General features: G+C 42.0%; 2 protein-coding genes across 12 annotated transcripts in view; one reads left to right on the forward strand and one right to left on the reverse strand.

Annotated features, from left to right (window-relative positions):
* The first annotated feature begins 1,143 nt into the window (after nucleotides 1-1,143).
* On the forward strand, nucleotides 1,144-5,348 carry si:dkey-197i20.6 (gamma-interferon-inducible lysosomal thiol reductase). The gene is made up of 8 exons (XM_047587803.1): nucleotides 1,144-1,394; nucleotides 2,443-2,631; nucleotides 2,797-2,868; nucleotides 2,946-3,038; nucleotides 3,319-3,471; nucleotides 3,712-3,780; nucleotides 3,986-4,067; nucleotides 4,559-5,348. The coding sequence occupies exons 1-7, from the start codon at nucleotides 1,254-1,256 to the stop codon at nucleotides 4,043-4,045; spliced, it is 777 nt and encodes a 258-aa protein (XP_047443759.1). The 5' UTR covers nucleotides 1,144-1,253; the 3' UTR covers nucleotides 4,046-4,067; nucleotides 4,559-5,348.
* The window catches only part of pde4cb (phosphodiesterase 4C, cAMP-specific b), a 95,788-nt gene continuing 79,723 nt past the window's right edge, over nucleotides 4,281-20,345 (reverse strand). For 6 of the 11 annotated variants that reach the window (XM_047587798.1, XM_047587800.1, XM_047587802.1 and 3 more), the window contains 10 exons: nucleotides 19,868-19,980; nucleotides 16,912-17,005; nucleotides 12,790-12,962; nucleotides 12,596-12,694; nucleotides 12,339-12,503; nucleotides 12,100-12,199; nucleotides 11,865-12,019; nucleotides 10,936-11,058; nucleotides 9,673-9,855; nucleotides 4,281-9,541 (listed from right to left, as the gene is read on the reverse strand). In XM_047587798.1, the coding sequence (XP_047443754.1) occupies nucleotides 8,954-9,541; nucleotides 9,673-9,855; nucleotides 10,936-11,058; nucleotides 11,865-12,019; nucleotides 12,100-12,199; nucleotides 12,339-12,503; nucleotides 12,596-12,694; nucleotides 12,790-12,962; nucleotides 16,912-17,005; nucleotides 19,868-19,980 (1,793 nt within the window). In that variant the 3' untranslated portion in view covers nucleotides 4,281-8,953. Of the gene's footprint in view, nucleotides 9,542-9,672; nucleotides 9,856-10,935; nucleotides 11,059-11,864; nucleotides 12,020-12,099; nucleotides 12,200-12,338; nucleotides 12,504-12,595; nucleotides 12,695-12,789; nucleotides 12,963-15,980; nucleotides 16,305-16,911; nucleotides 17,006-19,867; nucleotides 19,981-20,345 lie in introns of all 11 variants that reach the window. The other 5 variants (XM_047587793.1, XM_047587795.1, XM_047587792.1 and 2 more) reach the window with 1 other exon arrangement.

Genomic DNA, 20,345 nt, shown 5'->3' on the forward strand with positions numbered 1-20,345 from the left:
GTTTTTTAAAGCTTGCAGCATAGACCACTGAAAACAGCACACTGTCAGTGGAGTCTTACCTTTAACTTAGCTGTGCTTCTTCTGGACATTTTGAGTGAGCTCCATGGTGACGTGGGTGAGGTGTCTCCACCTAGGGGTAGGCCAATGGAGAGGAAATTGAGAAAAAAACAAACAAACATGTTTTTTGTTTAGGAAACAGTAGCTTACTCACGTCACTTTACTTGGCTTCAGATGCCACCTTCTGTCATAGTTCATGGTCATCATGGTTTTACCGAGTTTTCGGGAAACAAGTCAAATCAGTCACTTCTGGCCTCTAGCTCCCCCAGTGGTTCTGGGGAGGGCGGAGTTAAGTTGTTTATCGGGCAAATATTTCAAATATAAAGCTACCACAGCTGTGGTAAAGTCTCCAGAAACTATTTAGGACACTTCATGTCGATTTCATACATTTATAAAAACACTTGCGCAACTGTAGAGGACGTAAATTCGTTTGGCTCACCCGAGGAATTCAAAATCCAAGATGGCGCATCAGGAATGGTCAGTTACTCTGCTGAAGCAACTTTACTCTCTGTTCTGTCATCATTTTATTTCTTAAATTAAAGAACGCTTACTAGTTTTGTGTCCAGGGAAAATTATTATTATTTTTGTGCTGGCTAGAGAGAGAAAAATATGTTTTTAGGGTAAAAAACAATTATTATTAAGACAACAACTCCCAAAATCATTTGCGTTTCACATTCAGCTGCGGATAATGGCTTGTATTAATAATCGTAATTAATTTTCTTAATTTAGTTTAATTAAAGAGACAAGGTGATTCTAAAACGTGTTCTGTTATTGTGTGACATATATACACGATGATTGTGTGACCGCAAGAGGGTGTCCCCTCACCATAGCAATACTGAATTATTATTATTATCATTAATGTTATTTATTTTTTTAATTCACGATTAATCACCAGTGCTTGCTTTCACAAGTAAATTCTGTTTTATGTTTTAGCTGTCAACAAACACGTTTGACACAGAGTCCACGATTTCGCTCTCTGAGATTAAAATACTCAAATTAATTTGAGTTTTGAACAGTCGGGTGCTGCTGGAAGCGGGACTGTCCGAGGAGTCTTGAAGGCAGCAGCAGTCATTCACACCCATGGATCACACCTGGCGTTAATCAGCTGATGAAAGGCGGCTCCGAGGAGGAGCTGCTTCTCTTCTCCCTGTCCTTTCCTCTCCAGTGCTGAGTGGACCTGTGTGCTGACACCAACCATGAAGCTATATGGTCTGCTGGTTGTGTTTTTAATCATCTGTGTTGCCCCTAAAGCTTTGGAGACGTCTCATCCTAAACCGAGCTGTCACTACCCTCCATCTCAGTGGTGTCGATCCCTGGAAATAGCTATACAATGTAAGGTGAGTAAAATAAGGTCATTCGGATCTATTTAGAGGGGTGCCATTGTTTAAATTAGTAGTGCTGTTTTAAATCGGTCAAGTTTCACAGCTGAAAACTAATCAGAAAATGGAAATCTGGAAGTAAATGTTTGCTTAAAATGATCGTTCTGTTGTAGTTAAGTATTCAATGCAAATTAGCTGAAATAAATGTCAATGTTTTGTCTAACAAGCTTTTTATTCTAGGTAAATGGTGAAACCGTTATTTCCTTATCCTGTTAATATAAATATGGGAAAAGTTGTTCATTTATAAATAAAGTGTAAAATCTTTGCAGTATAGTTGTACTCTGGAAAAAGAAAGTTGTTGTAAAGATTATAGTCTCATTCAGACAGTGTTGTCAAAACTTGTCCTGGTCTGAGCTTAAATTAGAGTCATGCTTCAGAAATTGAAAACCAAAGGTTCTTCATGTGACCGGCAGAGCAACTCTGGGTCAAAAACGCGCAAACATTTAATCAGTTTAAAGATGACCGGAGGCTGAAAAAATCTTTTGAACAATGCAACCATCATGTCTGTTAATTAAATTATACTTAACTAGACTAAATATTACTGACGAGAATACAGCATGACTATTAGTCATACAGTGACTTCTCCAGTGTAGAAACTACCAGGAAAAAAAAGAAAGTCATCAGATGTTATGAAAAAAAAATCAAAGGTTTTTTAGAATTAAAATTTGTCATTTTTATGAAGAATTTGATTATTTGTTCTTTTTAAATGAAACTTCTGACTCCATTGTGGCTTTGGATAAAATTGCAATCTTGCTAAGACATTTGGACAAATAAAAATGATACCCTCCTCCTCACAATAGCCACTGTTTGAGTTTCTAATACTGGTAATAAACTAATAAATAATCTGCTTAAATGTAGAATCAAGGTTGAAGTAGTAGTTGTGTTTTAACATTTGAAATCCCTGGGACCACCTGGAACATTTTTATTCCTCACCAAACTAAAAACTTAACACATTTCTGTTGCTATATTTATTTTTTCTTGTTACTTTTTTATTTTTATCGTGTAGGTTCAGAAACAGTGCATGGAGGTCAGCGCTACCAGGCCACAGCAGGCGGTTCCTCCAGTATCTGTCACTCTGTACTATGAGAGTCTGTGTCCGGCCTGCAGGATCTTCATCACCCAGCAGCTGTTTCCTACCTGGACCATGTTGCAGGACATCATGGCTGTTACGCTGGTGCCATACGGGAACGCTATGGTAGATGTCCCTTCCTTCTATTATTGTACAGCGGCTTTAAAATTAGAATGTGTGACATAATTTGCAGGAAGTGTTGTGATGATTTTGACCCAGAAAACCCGTGCTACTATAAACCGACGACATGCAAAGGGCTAGTAAAAACTGACACCGATCGTTCTCTTGTAGGAGGTTCCAACAGCAAATTCCCCCTTCACATGTCAGCACGGAGAGCCTGAATGCACAGGAAACATGATTGAGGTTTGCAAGTGAACACTAGTGTAATATCTTTAGACATGCAGAGACTTCAGGTTAATGGTCTATAATGTCTTCCTCAGGCCTGTATCATCCATTTAACGGGACACTCGACCGCATTTCACATCATCTACTGCATGGAGTCTTCTTCAGATGTCCTCAATGCTTCAAAGCCTGTGAGTTTTGACAATAAGGGAGTCAATCTGGGCCGAAAAGCTGTAATAAAGTTCTCCAATAATGGTCCAAGTACCCCGAGAAACTGTTTGCATGTGTATTTATTAAAGCGTCTGCACAGTACTGTATGTGTACGTAGGAAAATTTATCATGTTACTCCCTCCTGGTGTCACTCATTCAGACTTCTCTAGAGGAAATAACGTTTCATATGAGGTTAACGGGGACGACAGTGTTTGAGGGTGATGGATTCCTGTGGTTGACGACTCCGTCTTGTGCTCACAGTGTCTCCAGCTGTACGCTCCCTCTGTCTCCTGGTCCAGCGTTGACTCCTGTGTGAAGGGAAGTCTGGGACGCCAGCTGATGCACGCCAACGCCATCATGACCAGAGCTCTGTACCCAGCACATACACACGTCCCTTGGGTTACCTTCAACGGGGTAAGACACTGGACTCTTGTGTTAAAAGCATGTAAAGACATGGTTGATAGCTATCTACGTTTGTTTGCATGGGGGGGAAAAAAGTTGTAAATTCATCTGTAATTATTCAACTTTGTTTGTGTTAGCTAAGCACAATATAAAATTCATTCAGCACATTTGGAAGTTGAATGGGGATGATAGAAGTAATGCAATGGACTCTTAATGCTGTACGTGATTAAAGATTATGAATCATTGTCACAGGAATACACAGATGAAAATGAAGACAGGGCAATGTCCTCCCTTTTCCGTTTGGTTTGTGAGCTCTACAAGGTGAGAACTTTTTTTTTATTCCCACTTTGAGATGTCTGTTAGTGCTGGATATTAATTTGTTGAGCTAAAGGGAATATTCACAATTGTTCCAGTCTGCAGTCTAAACTTCCTCCGTTTTTCCATTTGGTTAATGACGCGTTTTGTTTCTGATTTGAGTTTATTTTGTGCTTGGATGTATGTTTAATGCTATGATTTGTATCAACAGGGGGTGAAGCCTCCAGCCTGCACTGGAGCGCTGGTCCAACTGGACAGGAGCTTCTGCTGAAAACTACAAAATGGAAACGCATGTGTGTAGGACACAACGGATAAATGTCATATTATCTCAAACTAATATGTTGGTTAAAAGTATTTGTAGTAGATATAATCACCTGTGTGTCAAGACACTTAATTCAGTTCCTCTTGTATTCAGCTCGTGAGTGTTAAATATTGGATTAAATCCTTCATGTGTCTCTTGACCAGTATCATTTCGAAATGGAAACAAACACACAGCCAAACAGATGTAAATTTTCCATATAATTTATTGGCATTTTTCACTTAAAACACCCTGAACTCCCGAGACTCTTTTGGCTTAAAATGCGAAACAAAAATATAGTTAATTTCTTTGACACAAAAAAAAAACATTGGAGTGGCAGGCGTATACATACTTGTGAAGTATACTTGATTTTTAGGCTCCAGAACATGAAATCAAATGTCCTATGTTACAGTACTTTGTCTTGACAGACACATTTTGAAGAATAAATATCTTTTTTTTTCTCTTTTTCTTTTTTTTTTTTAATAGAAGTTTGCACGACACAGAGGTTGAGAGAATGAGACAGCATGAACTTTAATGGAGGCAGTATCAGCGCAACACAAAGGAGAGAAAGCAGGACCCTCCTGCTCGTCAGCACATTTAACACTGTATGGCACTGGTGTCGCCCTGAAAAGAGCCACGGTGCTGGATTTAACATGCTGACAGAATTTAAAAAAAAAAAAAAAAAAGTGATTGTTGGTGCATCTAAAGTCGAGCTTATGAAAAGTCGAACATATATTTCATATCACAATTAAAATGAACCCAACGGGATGAATTTGTCCTACCCTACCCAGTGATTCAATTTACTCCACATTAACGTAAGAACAGCATAAAGATTAAAAATCAGAAATGTACAGAATGTCTTTAAAATGTTGGATGTTGGTGCTTTTAATATTTATTCTACATGTTATTCATACATTTATATTGGACAGATACGGCAAAATGCATAAAGCTGTCTGAATTACTGCACCTACACAATAAAAATTCTCCAGTTTTACAGTGATTTAGGTCGACTAAAAATTTCAACTGCAGATAAATAGTTAATGACACTTGGTGCGTCTGAAGGTCGACAAAAGGCTACAGCACCACAGAGCATCTCTTAAAAAAGATTAAAGGTGCGAATCTCTGCTAAGCTGCAATCTTTCAAAAATGAAAGTGTTTCATGTAAACACAAAGTGTATTTTTAGTATTTCTACTGTACTTCTGGAGCTTTAACAGTAGTAAAACAATGAAACTATTATAATTTTGCATTCAATATTAAAGTATCCCTTTATGAAAATATGTTGGATTCATGTTAATGTGTGTTTAAAGAAATTAAAATATATAAATATATATAAAATCAAACCACAGATTTTGTGACCCCCCCACTGCGGTGCCTCCACAGACCCCCTGTTGAAGACCTATGTGCTAGAGGATCTGAACCGAAGGCACTGGATGTAGATGTTCACATGGCATTTTCACCATGGGGCGGGTTAAATTTTGCACTCCAGGCCAAATTAAGTTTGAAACTGGTCAAATTTGAATATGAAATGAAATGACAGCAAAATAGCAAAATATGTGCATTGAAATGTGTTCTCGCTAAAAGGCTAAAAACATATTACGAAGAGGATTTCTGTGTGTTTGGTGATCCTTTGTGACCCACTTGCACTGATGTTGAGTAAAGTTTGGTCTAGAATTGTGGAGAAACCTTTCAAAAACAATGAAACAAAAAAAAGAAATAACAAAAAAACAGTCAGCACGTCAAAAGCAACACCTGGCTCTTTACCAATCGTCTTAAACCTCTCCATGTGTAAGGCTGGTCAATAAAGCTTACTAGCTGAAATAATGAAATACTGTTAAACTAGTGTTTTCTACTACTGCCTGACCAGGAAGAGCATCATGTCTTGTGTAGTGTTCACATACTCCCTGGTCTTCTTTTTTTTTTTTTTTTTTTTTTTACACCTCAGTGACAGCGACAAACACCGTTCTAGACCGAACATGTATTACAGAAAGACGCGGGAAAGTCATGAAAACACCTGAAACTGCGCACATTCTCAAGTCTCAGCTATCTGATTAGGAAAGGGCTGAACAGGCTGATCCTAAGCTGCACAAAAATCTATGAAACTGTCTGCTTTAAATACTGTTAACATGTATCATTTGTAAAAACTAACACTATAAAGTTTAATGACTTTCGATACAATCATCATCAGGTTAAAATCTCTAGTGTAAAAATGTACAGCATCGTAGGCTGGCAGGTGTTTGTGTGTTTTCAACACTTATGGCACACATTCATCCCAGTCGAGCACTATCTACCGAATGAGACCCATAACCTGATGGAGCGTCATCTGTTTAGTCTGAACTACAGGCGATTCTTTTATGTCAACCAGCTTTTGAAACCGAGCTCCTCGTCATCTCTGCGTCAGCACCAGCGGGCAGGGCGGGTAAACGCAACACCGCGATCGTGGAACCGTAGGATCCTTACTGAAATTTGTCTTAGGTGGTTTTGGTGTTTAAAATTTCTACTGAGATGAGTGAAAATCTCCTTTAAAATGTAAGGCCGGAATTACTTTTTTTTTCCCCTTTGTGTAAACATGATGTTTGTATTGCCCACAACAAACAATCTACATGTCATAAATTTGTGTTTGCATTTAAAAAAAAAAAAAACTCAAATGCTCAACGACACTCAGATGTAGCACCAGTTCATTGTGGGTTCGGTCTTTTCACTTCTTTGACAACGACAAGAAAAGGTTTACTATTGCATCTTTATCCTTCTAGCAGAAGAAACATTCAACACTCAGAGTCAGGTGAGGATTTCGTGTGTATCCAGATCAGAGAAGTACAGTGCACTGATTATAGGCTGCATTTATATGGACGGCGTTTCTCCCGCCTGAATGAAATCACTGATTTGCGGTTCACAAGGAAGTTAAAATAAATGATCTGATGAGATGTAACGCGTGAGTTTACGTGCCCCAAAAAACTTTTTTTATCTATTTTTTTTTTAAATGTGAAACACAGTTCTGCGTCAAATCTGCTGTAAACACATCAGACAAAGAAGAAGTTTCAACAGCCCTGCGCATGTTAACTCTGGCTACTCATCCCATAACCTGATGAAAGAAAGTGTCTCTACCAGGCAGAAATAATCAAGGACCGAGTGATTTCTGATTAAGGCGGTCACATGAGACGTTTTTTTTTTTTTATATATTTGTTTCTGATGTTACTCTGATTCTTGGCAAAATACTGGCGTCCATATAAATGCAGCAATAAAGTTTCCACCTGCTCCAATGTGATTCTGCACCCCTGCCTGTCTTCAGGGGGGCCGGGGCTAGAGCCTTTAAAGGGAGACATCAAGACTGTAAATTGAACAGTGCTGCTATCAGCGCTGTCAGAAGGCACACTGTTTTTATACTAGAGGACGCTGGAGGTATAAAACTGCCTCATTTAAGAAGATTAATGTGAACGTTGACAGTGTCGGTCCAGCTTATTTAGTTTTAAAGGGATTATCAGGCTCCGATATACATACGTATATATTTAAATTTCACAATAAAGGGAATTTTGTAGCTTTAGAAACTGACATGCAAACGTTAATGAACATGGAACTATATATATATATAACAAATGCTTCTCACAAAGTCTCGTAATTACAATAATATCAGAGCTTTGAAACCGCATCAGATCGCCTGCTGAGATTTTCGTATTTGCTCGGCCGGTTAAGTTTCCTGCCCTGCCTTCTGGCGCCCACAATCAAATATCCTGTCCCGTGTTTTTGTGGTCGGCAGGCCTACAGTGGGTGGAGCCCTTTTGTGTGACTGAATGGAGGAGCTGAACAGCAGAGACGGTAAAGTGCTACTGCTGACCGGAGGCACCCTGATTTAAAACAAAACAAAACAAAAAAAAACAAAAAGGCTTTTTAAGCACATGAACACAGACGAGACCGGCAAACCTACAACGAAGGATGAAGGTTAGAAAATTGGAACTGAAAATAATGACACCTTTTAAAATTGTCTTTTAGGTAAAAAATAATAATAATACAATACAGTTGGTGTCTTTTATATTTTATAACAGGTGAGACCAAAGGTACGGTCTCCTTCAGTGTTCAATTTCTGCGGTGCTACAAGCGGGTTGAAGAATACATCGTTTGATTGCTTCAGTTGCCAAATTTACCATTAAAGGGTTTTCACTGCATGTAGAGACATGCACGTTAAATAAAGTCTCATTTGTCTACGACTTGGAGGTAAATCAAACAGGAAGGAGAGTTTGGGGTCTGGGGTCAGGTGAGGGGTACCCAGTACATCTGTGCTACATTAGACTTATGTTTCTCTTCATACCCTGAGGTTAAGGTCCATCGCTGCTCATCTACATCCTGTATTTGGTAAAATGATTCACGTCTCACACCATTCTTCAACAAAAATAAATCATACTCACTTGTTCCAACAAGGACTCAATAATCTTAAATCTTTAACTAAAAACTATGGTGCAAAATAATTTCCATGACCCTGTCACACCACTGTGACCCTCATTGGCTGCTCAAATGTCACAGTTTATTTTGGAGGAAGACATTTCCTTTACCTTTGTTTACTTCTCGTTTGCGAGTGCAGGCGTTGGCTCCACTCTTCATCCCAGCTTGAATGCAGCAGTTTTTTCTCAGGGAACACTCCGAACCAAAGCTACAGCAAACTAGGGTGGGACTCAACGGCCTGTCACCCAAAGAAAAGGCTAAAACTATTCTTCTTGCCGAAAAATAAAAATAAAACAGAGGGGGAACATTCCTCTGTTCTCTAGAGAGGGTGTCTCCAGTGTAAAGGGACTGTGGTGATTTTACAGACATTATTGGTAAAGGCTTGCCCTGCCTCCGTCTCCACGCACCCAGCACTCGTGTCTCTCGGGCGGGGCAGGTTGTGCTGGTTGTTACGTGCCCATGTGCAGGCAGGGCACTCCGTCGCCCTCCTGGCTCAGTTCTCTGTCCCTGTCGGCGCCCTCCTGCCCCGGAGAGGCCATTGTCCTGTGGGGGTGGGGGCTCCGCACCGACATGGCGGCTAGACTCAGGGTCCGGGACGGGTGAGGCGACGGAGGGCGGTACCTGCTGCTGCGGGGGTCTGGAGACAAGGAGGGGGAGGAGGAGTCTCGATGCCTCTCCCCACCTGACTGCGGGTCCTCCTCTAAGGGGCTCTCCAGGTCAGACTCCAACTCCTCATCCTCCTCCTCTTCTTCCAGAGTTAGTTCAAATTGAAATTTGTCCCCTCCTCCTCCTCCTCCGCCTCCTCCGCCTCCTCCTCCTACTAAAGGCATAGTCCCTCCTGCCCCCAAGGGTCCTCCTCCTGGCCCCACCTCAGCATGCTGTGCCTCAGGGCTGGAGGGTGAGGGGCTGCGGGGTATCATGCTCTGGTACCACTCCCTATTGTCCTCCAGTGTGTCCAGGATGTCCTGGGCATCAGGGTGCACCAAATCCGCCCAGGTCTCCCACAGAGGGTGCACGATGTAGTCAATAAACCCCACCTAGACATGGAAATACGATCAGTAAATACGATGGGAGCGCGATATGAAACACATCCAAACGTCTCACCATTGGAGATGTTAATATATTATTCCATTAAAAGGAAATAATTGCTTTTGTCAGTTGCCGTTACCTGGCTCTTCTCTATGGAGGCGTTGTGTTTGTCACACATGGCACTGATCTCCATGCCTTTGTCCCGCTCCCTGTCCCCCTGGGTGAAGAACTCCACCATGATGCGGTCCGTCCACTGGCGGTAAAGCTCCAGCGGTTTGGTTGGGTTGCTCAGGTCGGCACAGTGGACCATGTTCTGTAGAACCTGGAGGAGAATCGTCCGGTCAGATCCAACTCGTGTCTGTGAAGGTTCTCAATCATCCAGGTCACGTTAATCCATAAGGTGTTCGAAGAAAGGCAACGGTAGCTTCTTCAGTTCAGTTTGTTTGTTATTACAGAAACAAGTCAAGTAAGTTTCTGATGGGCTTCACTCACAAAGTTTTCCTATTTAAACCTCAACTTCCCACCAGTCTCTCAGAGCTTAAGAAATTTCTACAAGCCCCGTTGCCTTTCTTCAAACGCCTTTTGGATCAGATCCAGCTCGATCCTAAAATCTCACTCGTATCAGAGTTATCTTTGAAGATGTGGTGCTTTGACTCTTTTCTGCAGGTTGGTGCTAATGAACTGAAGATGCAAAATGCAACAGACACACCACACAGTAATTCTTTAAGAGGGAAATTACACAAATTCTTACTTAATTCTTACTCTTCACCAACAATCCCCCACTGCATGTCAGATGTAATGACAGCTAAGTCTCCAGCAGGGAGCAGCACATTCACACAGTTGAAAATGAAAAGAGTTGCGCGTTTGTTATTGTGGTCACAGGTTCTTATGGAAAAAAGTTGATGTCAGCATCTGAGAGCCACTGTTTATTATTCAGCCATCACTTGGAGTATCTTCAGTATTAAAAGGTAAACTATGATGTCATTTCAATACGTCTCCTGTATCGACTGTACTGTAGGACATGTGATCATCGGTGTTGTGCATTTTATACTATTGCTATGCTTTTAATTATCTAGAGCAGGGCTCTTCAACACCCCCAACTGACGGACAGTGTGTAGCTTTGTGCTATTTATAAATAAACATTATTATTATCATTTTGCATTCAATGTTAAGCTATTCAAATGATATACAGGTCCAAATATTATTTTTCTTAATTCAAACATGTGCAACAGTAGGGTAACTGTGCCAAAAAGCAGTGGGAGAATATTTCAACTAAAGATTTTGTGACCCCCCTACAGTACCTCTATGGACCCCCTATGTGTCGGAGACCCCCTGTTGAAGACCAATGATCTAGAGCTATGTAAGTGTCATGTCATGAGTACTACACAGTCCACACTCTTACCTGGATGCGGTCAGAGTAGTTGTCTAGCAGCAGCACTCCCAAACTCGTCACCTTCTTGGTTTCCACCATCGTCTTCATGTCGGCCAAGAAGTTCATGTGTTTGGACATATCTGTGGCCAGCACCTAGAGAGGACGACGGCCGCACACAAACACAACAACCCTCAGCTGGTTTCACCGATATCTGACCATTCTTCATACTTGTGTGCTGCTTTTAAAGGCAAAACCATGATCTGTGATTAGTCTTAAAGTAGATTAAGTCTCAAAGTGGAAATGACTTGGAGAGTGGGTTTTAAAGCCCAACGCTAACAAAGCAGACAGACACTGTTGTGTTGTCTCTCAAGTTTCCCTTTCAAACTGAAATGTAATTTTATCAAAAACAAAAAACACCTCAACGACTGTCCAGTTCTACTGTTTTTTTGAGTGTTGCCTCTTTGACTTTGGACTGGACTCTCTCCAGCTAAAGGTGAAAAAGCTGCTGTGTAAATGTCTGTGTTGTCAAAGTAAAATACACCGATCAGCCACAACATTGACAGGAGAAGTGAATAACAACAACAATACAATGTTCTGCTGGGAAACTTTTAGACCTGGCATTAGTGTGGATGTTTCTTAGACACCCCCACCCCATAGCAACACACAAATAAGGTTTAGGAACAACTAAAACAACATGAAAAACAGTACAAGGTGTTACCCTGGTCTCCAAATTCAGATCCCAAACTGATTAAGTATCTGTGGGATACCATTCTGTGATGAGACACAACGGTGACCTGAGACCTACAAAATATTAAGGTGATAAAGGAAGGTGGACAGTGGTCATAATGTTATGCCTGATTGGTGTATATTTCCAGCAGCCTTTTCAAGTTTAATACATTAAAAAAACGTCCCCGAACCAACGCATTCAAATCACATTTTTCTATGTACAGTCCTCTCACCATGTCGATCACCATCTTGCGGAGGGAGTCTCTCTGTTTCTTGCTGAGGTTTTGGAAGATGTCACAGTTTTCCTCTTGGAGCAGTTTGAAGCCCACAGCGAGGTGATGGTTCTCCAGCACTGACGCGTCGTTGTACATTAGAGCCAGCTCCGAACCTGGTGAGGAGTTGGTTGACACGGTTAAAACCAAAGAGGTTGGCCGTGGACACTTGTGACTCGGTCAGAGAGGAACCTACTGGTGTTAATGAGGAACTGGTTGGTGACTCCTGGGTGGTCAACGTCGTGGATGGCACTAGCGAACAGAGCAGCCATGATCTCCAGGTCCGTAAACACTGCCTGGGACGGACAGGAAAGAGCAGGAAATTGATTCCTTCATAAAATCTTGCTTCAAAACAGGAGTCCAAGGTCAGGTGTTAAAACACGTGCACGTTCGAGAGCACGTGCAGAGCAACCAGAAGCAGCTTCCTTGGCTCACCTCTAAAGCGGGGGTGGACAGGAGGACGTGGGTGGACTGCACCACGTCAGCTGCATGGATGTTGTTGTGATAAGCTACGTCTGCGTGGTAGTGGTCCTCCAGCGTCATCATGAAGGTGATGAAAGTGTCAATTGGAACTTTAAATGTTTTCAGAAGGTCTCGCTCCTGTCAGGACAAGGAAAACAACAATAACTTCACTAAATTAAACTGAACCTATCAAATGTGAATCTAACTACATTTGGCTTTTTAGCTCTTACCTGGAAGATGGAGTACATGATCACCGTCAGAGGGCGGTTTCCAGAAAATTCTGCTATTTTGAAGATATCCAGACCCCAACGATTGATGTCCTCTACCTCCTGGAGAAATTATTTTGAAAAAAAGGGACATGTGAAGAAGTGTATTTTTAAGCGGGTGTGTGTTTCTGTCTCCAAGCCGTCGTGTGCGAACGCACCTTGGCCAGCATGCTTTCGTGCGGCGTGTTGACTCCGAAGCGAGGGATGCAGGTAGGCGCTAAGCCCGGGTTTTGTGTGACTTTTTTCACACCACTGATCTGTGACATCGGCCTCTTTTTCTTCTCCTTCTCCTTAGGAGGTGGAGACAGGATCTCCACGTCATGTTGTTTCTCTGCAATACGAACACAAAAAATACTTGGAGTAAAGACAGACAAGTATTTATTATACGTGTAGATGCTGATTATTTTCATTAACTTTTGAACCAATGAGCCATGAAAGCAAGACTTTACTTGATTATTTAGTTTCATCGGCCCAGCAGAAAGGGAGGAACTGGTATTTTTATCACTACAGAGCTGATTTTGTCCTTTTAAGCACAATGGACACAGGCCTTTTTCCAGCACGCACGTTGTACAACCAGACAGTCACTTACATGCTGTTAGCAATCGATTATTAGCGTTTATTAGTCAGCACAGTGTATCTCTACCCAAACTGTGATAAATGTAATGATGTGCCTATGAGTTACTGGTCACGTTTTTCTTAAGTTACAGCAGCTTCCTCTTTCCCTCTGGTCATAGCAATGCACTGAAACAAGGCCTCACCTCAGCCTCCTCCAACTCCAAACAGTAACACAAGAATCTTTACCTTAGCTCTTACTATAAAAGGCTTCATCTAGGATCATCTGCACCATGGTTGTAAATGCTTTACATTTTTATCCTGCAATAGTATTTGTTCTACTTTGATAAAGTACATCTTATTATTATTGCTACTAACACCTCTGGCTGCCACCTCCCTGCTCTCTCAACTACTGTTTCTGTTAAATATTATCACAACTTCTACAAATAGTATCATGAATATTGATTTCAATTGAACATTGTTGATTTGCGTTGGACTTTTTCTGCCTCTATCTGTAGAGAGAGACAGGGAGTAATGGAGCAGAAGACAGGGGGCGAAATGTAGAAAAAGGGTGCAGAGAAGCTGTTCATTCATTAAAACAGCATCAATAAGAAGGGTGCGCCCCTGTAGTTCACCTGGCTGAGCAGACGCTCCAGCCTACGACCTTAACTTCACGTCCTTCCTTCTCCCACTCCTTCCTGTCTCCCTCTACTGACAATTATCTAATAAAGAGATTAAAGGCCGAAAACTAAAAGAAAATCACAATCCAGATTGTGTCAAGGTGCTTTACAGAACCCAGAGGGGTTCAAGCTGGGGGGAGAAGACGAGAAGGTAGGAGTGGACAACGACTATTACTACTATTACTACTACTACTACTACTACTACTACTACTGCTGCTACTGCTACTGCTGCTGATAGTACAATTACTATTGCCAACACCTCAGCGATTGGGGCATTATGTAGCACCAGTAATGCTAACGCTAGTGACTGCACCACAATACTGCCAGATCGTAAACAGGAAAGACAGACAACTGCTATAAAGTAGTTTGACAAGGGTGTCCAATTCAAAATGTAAAGATTATTTTGTTTGTTGTTGTTTTTTTCTTTGGTGGTTAACGCTAGGTTGAGTTATCTTGCAGAGCGGTTTGTCCAACTCTTCTGTCCCTGACCAAGTCTAGTGTGTGTGCAGATTGTGTAGATTTTCATTTCAATCTAAATGTAAAAACACAAATTTTATGTATTGGAACTATGTTAAGCTTCACCGTCTCTAATAATAAACAATGGTGAAAGCTAGCCTTAAAAAGCAAAAGTTTAAAAACTGACTTATCACTGTTGTTAACATCTTATATCATTTAACTTCACCTTTCCTCAGGATCATTACTTAAGATTCTGACACGAGCTAAAGAGGTCAATTTATTTATTGAAATTTAATTTATCATACTGCACTCTAATGATTGTTTCTGACATGATACTGTACGTTTCTCTATTGGTCAACACATCAGTTCAGTGGCTGAGTCTGAAACGGAGTTCAGTTAGAGAGTTTCATTCACAATTTCAATTTCTAAGTTAACGGTGATTTCAGTGGGGGGGTCCCCTGGGATTTTTTGCCTACGTCCTCTGTAAACTCCAGACTCGCCTCTGACAGCTGCAAATACTAATACTTCACTAATACGATTTTAAAATAAAAGAAGGCAGCCTGAACTAGCAGCTGTACATTTTTAAGAGTACTCAACTCTACACGAGGGGGAGAAGTCGTCAGTACACCTGCTGCGCGGGGTTAAAAACACTTCTAACTAGAATCGTTTTCACACATTTAACAGCACACGTTAATTCCCATCCATATGATGTTAACCGCAAATATAAAATGGCATTAAATCAGTGTTTTCTTTCTGATTTATTGACGCATTAATGTGGCTTCTATTAACATTAACATAATATCCCTCCATTTGATCAGAATCAATGTGAGGTAATAAAACCACACGTCCTACTCTCAGGTCTGCCTTTCCAGAGAATAACGACACCGTACTAAATGTCACCTTGCTGCTCTCGTGTTACAATCTTTCCAAACCAAAGGAAAATAAACTAAGTATCATTTTAAAAACATGGTGATAGATTTGTCTTTATCTGCGGCTTCTTTTCAGCAGAACACAGTCAGACTTTGTGTTAATGACCTTCCACTGCTCACGTGTCTCAATAAGAATAAAAAAGCCTGACGTAGTGCATCGATTGTATGAAATCTTTTGACATGTAAATAATCGGCAAGATGTTTTTATGATACAGATGATGTGACAGCAGGAGCACGATGCCAGCAGCATAAAGACAATCAGTTTCTGAGCGCGATTTGAAGCTTGATGACAGAGCACTTCTCACGTTTCCCCAAACGTAGGTCAGAACAGGATCATCGCGCTTACAGGTGTGATCCATGCAGCAAGAAAAAAACAAACAGGGAAATCACCGGCGTTTCCAGCGGCAAAATCGACACGATCTCAACATGATCTGTTGACACAAAGGTGCCGTCCCAGCAGACAGCGTTGTGTTGAAAATGACTCATCCATTTTTTTTTTTTTTTGTACAAGCCAAGAAAATAATGATCCCGCTCCGACATCACAGACTGCCGCCGGCTTTACCTCACGTCCCCATTTCATCCGCAGTATTATCCGTCCACGTTTCTCTTTTATGAGGATGATGACTGCACGGGCAATGCCCAGATCTGAGCGCAGACGCCGCCGCCGCCGCAAGGATGCACAACGACCTGAGTGGCAGCGTCACACACAAGACGCCGTCTGGCCTCTCTCACCTCTATCACAGTGCCTCCTCTTCCTCACACCCAAAGCCATGGTGTTCATTTCCAAACGCGGCCAGGCTTGACGCCGAGGCACTCGTATCATAACGGGGAAGGGCTGACGGCTCCATCCTCGTGCGGCTGGACCATCCTGCTGGAAGGGCTGCTGAAGACTGAGCTTCCTATTGATGCAACACGCCGTTGAATAATATTGCACCCTGTTGCTACGACAACGCCACACAATGTGTCCGGGAATGCTGTCTGTTGCCGCGCCTCCTTCTGTTTTAGAGGAGGAAAAATCCTCACCTTCTCCTTCAGAAAGTGTGCTCTTTTCAATTCCTCAGTTTAAAAAAAAAAAAACAATAAGCATCCCTCCTTCATTCTTTATTTCCTAGCCATTAAAAAATTTAAATATTTGTCTCCCTTTCTTTATAAAGGCTCCTCATTACCTTCAAGAATAACATTGCTTTAAAAATATTTCATATTATAATTAAATAAATATTATTATAATATATATATATATATATTTTTAAAATAATTCTTTTAAAATGATTCAATGATTAAATTAATGATATACACAACGCTGGATGCTGTGCTAACACTCACATGCTGAATAGTAGTCAGGTTTGATGCTCACATAATGAAGTCAATAAAATAAATAAATAAATAAACAAAGCCTGGTGATGCATTTATGAAAATGGGTTTCTCCAGGGGGCGAACTGCACACTCACATGTCGGGTGTAGTACAAAATCTCATTCACAAAAGGTTGTATTTTCAGGTGTTCTGTTTACATATCAACGAGGCTAAATATTAGACGCACCTCTCTGCAATACTCTGCAGTCAAACGGCACGGCGAACTACAGCCTACCAAACGTTTAACAGCTCAGACTGTTGCGCCAGTGGCCCTTTCCTTTCAACTTTCAACTGTCAGGGGTTAAAACTCACCTAAGAAGGTGCTGGCGATGAACTCTGACACCTGGTTCCCTGAGCGGCTCGTCTCTGATAGCTGCGTCAGCTCACGGTTCAGCATCCTCTTAAACTGCGAAGACACAAACACACCAAAATGTGTTTAGTTCAAGTGGAATGATGAGGCGCGCAAGTATTTAAACACAATGGGGAGGGGAGGGGTGGGAGGGTGATGGGGGTTATTTGTCTAAAAATAGACAAACAAACTTAAGTCCATAGACCAGGGTAGGTATGCTGTAAGGGAATTTTCCATTTTCATGGTGAAGCAAATGAGCGGTGTTATTTTTTTGTCTTTTTTTTTGTTTGTTTTGGTTTATAATCATTATTTCTTTCTTTCTTATGTTCAAACGGCAAATGTTTGTCCGAAATAAATTCATTCATTCATAAACTTGTACACACAGTGGATTCCTGCGCTTTTACTGAAAATGCACCATCTTCCTTTAAATGTCCATCTTAATTAATTTACAATGACATGCATTGACAGGTATATGCAGAAAATTTAATCTGCAATAAAAATGTGTCCCACTGTGTATTGTGAATAAATTGTGGATCAACTGGGACAAGCTGGACCAAATACAACATTTATAAATGAGAACACTGAGAGAAATACTATGAGAAATACTACACGCTCGCCTTTTTTCATGGTGATAAAAGGCCGGGGTTCTGTGCGTGCTAGAAAGTTTTTTGAAGACAAAAGTGTCCAGTGTTTCCCTGACTTTTATCGCAGGGTAGTTTCCACAATGATTATGTAACAGCTTTGGCACGTGGAGGCTGAGGGGGTGAGAGGGAGGGAGGGAGGAGGGGGAGGAGGGGATGTGGCTGAGAGAAAGAGACAGAGAGGGAGATGCTGCAGTGGTTCCACGGCAACGGAGTGACCCACACAAATGTATCATGCATCATCCCGTAGTCACACACATGTTTACGAGCAACACTTTCCCACATCTAAGAAGCGCTTCCTCTAACATGCAGGTCTTGTCTCCCCTTTCCATCTCACTTTCTTTCTGTCGCACGCACCCACATTCCCAGCATTCAGCCCGTTTGCAGATCCAGTCCCGAGTCAGATCCGACAGGCAGGCTCACTCAGCAGAGCCCCCCTGCACCGCCGATCAATGGATCCCATTGTAAACACGAGAAGCCAGCAGCGCTCCCTGTCGCTCACCTGTCTGAGTCTCCGGCACAGACCAACCCAGAGAGCCGACGCAGGCATGTCAACCCACACATGTTGATGTCAGCAGCGGCGGCGGCTACAATCCAAGTTTGCTCGCTTACTGATCAGCTGTAATTTGCGCACTCTGTTCTGCTGCTCCATGCTCAGCGAGGGGAAGGTCTGAACGTGCGAGGAAGTCCGTTTGATTAAAAAAAAAAAGAAAGTTCCCACAGTCCCAAGTGCCGTCCAAAGGAAGAGGGGCAGGGGGGGAGAGGGGAGAGGGCTAGGGTGGGAGCTGGAGATGTAGTCTACCATCAGGGGAGGAAGGGTGTGACTGCGGCCGCTCATCCAACTACTGTCACATTCTGTCAATGAAAAACACAGAGAGGGAGCGAGGGAGTGGGAGGCTGCGAGGATGCCCCCCCTCCTCCCCCTCTCGTCCTGCTCCTCTTCCCCCTGCCCTGCATGCTGCCCCCCCCCTTCCCTCTACCTCTACGTCCAACCACATTCGTCTGGTTTCAGGGGCTGGGTGGAGGAGAGGGATCTGATTGGCTGACTCACAGGAGGAGGAGCAGGTTTGTGTGTAGTAGCCAAATAGCGAAGGGAGGCAGGAAACAGAGATGCCAATTAACTCTTTCAGTGAAGACCGGGACGGTTCATGACTCTGTGTTTGAAGTCATATTCATGTCTCCCTGATATTCACAGCTGCATCACACGAATGGGGCAAATATTGTCATTGATGTGTAGTTTATGAAACATTGAAATCAGAATTAGTAAAGTAAAGCAAAAACAATAAAAAAGAAAAGTTGTAAGAGGCTTCAAAATTGAAACTTGTGTCTGCAGCTGATGCAACAGTTTAACTTGGTGCATAGACCTTCAGTTACTGTATAGTAAATTAAATGTTGGGACCATAAGCTGCATAAATATGCAGGAGGAACAGCTCCACTAAAGTGAAGCCAAAGCAACTAGAGCTCCCTGGCGACTGGCTGCAGTATAAAGGGTATGCACTGATGTCACACCCCCCATGTAGCAAAAACATGGTGAAATGTAGCAGTAAATATAGCAAGACTGGGAAAAATGTGGATTATCAGATCAAATTAAGGACAACTGGACTCGACAATGATCCATACGATCTAGTGTGGATTTGTTAAAGTGGATTAGCCTCAGTTTCACTTAGTTTCAGTTTCAGTAACGCTAAGAGCTTTACTGAGAAGTAATGTTAGTCATACAATACTGCAACTTAAGGTGTGACTTCAACATAAATTAATGCAAACAGCTGCGGCTACGGTAATCTCCATGCTCAACTGTCACTTTTTGCCACTCAGTGCCCGTAACCACGGAGACTTCGCTTGCGGTGACGTCACGTGCATACCCTCTATAGGTCATAAGCTCCATCCTCTCCATGTTAGTGGGCTGAAGTTTCACTTAAGTTAGTTATTTGACATCATTGACACAATTGCATCCATCAGTTGCAATGCCAACCGCTCCGTAAAGCAGTCCCGTGGGACCCCTTGAGTTGAGTTGTAAAAGAAAATTTGAAAATAACTACAGTGTGTAATTCAACGTTTCCTTGTAACTGGTGGAGTTAGAGCAGACCGTTGTATTAACTAGATGAAAACGTGAATAATTCTGGTGGAAGTGTAGCTGGGTCATCGTTATCGTGACTCCACTCTCGGACCGTACTGTACAGACTCTGGCTCCAAAGTCGCAAGATGGTGACATGGCGTCCATATTCGCATACAGTCTATGGAATAGACAAAACTTAAGCCGGACCAGATGACCCCTCACCTTATTGGATGCCATCTCGCTGACCGAGTGTCTCGTCTGCAGCGTCTCCAGCTGGTCCAGACACCAGTCCAGCTCTTCCAGTGTCTCCACCGCCAGCTTCTGGTAAGGCTCCTCTGTAAGGTCAGAGGTCACACAAAGACACGCTGCTATGAAAACATCCATATCTCCTAAACAATCAGGATCATCTACAGATGCCTGAGACACTAACTAGGGCAGAAAATGAGAGCTTTGAAGGAGTGGAGTTCATCAGATGCAAAAGTGAAGCAGGAGAAAGAGGCTAAGTTGCGTTATTAAAGGACGATTGGGCAGGGATTATTGACTAATGCTCCCTTACTCCCTCATGGGGGGAATATTCATGCATTTCATAAGCTTTAAAGTACCAACACAAAAGAAAAATCAAGACACAAGATGGATAAAATGTTGAGTTGATACAGCAGATCAGTTCTAGCTAACACCTGAAATGGGTGGGAAACAAATA

This window comes from Mugil cephalus, chromosome 6 (assembly GCF_022458985.1).
Source record: "Mugil cephalus isolate CIBA_MC_2020 chromosome 6, CIBA_Mcephalus_1.1, whole genome shotgun sequence".
NCBI lineage: Eukaryota > Metazoa > Chordata > Actinopteri > Mugiliformes > Mugilidae > Mugil > Mugil cephalus.

Excerpts from the sequence above, each read along its gene's own strand:
- si:dkey-197i20.6 (XM_047587803.1), top strand. The coding sequence starts at position 1,254 with ATGAAGCTATATGGTCTGCTGGTTGTGTTTTTAATCATCTGTGTTGCC. Across the intron at positions 1,395-2,442 it reads AAATAGCTATACAATGTAAG|GTTCAGAAACAGTGCATGGA; the intron begins GTGAGTAAAATA and ends TTTATCGTGTAG. Across the intron at positions 2,869-2,945 it reads GCACAGGAAACATGATTGAG|GCCTGTATCATCCATTTAAC; the intron begins GTTTGCAAGTGA and ends TGTCTTCCTCAG.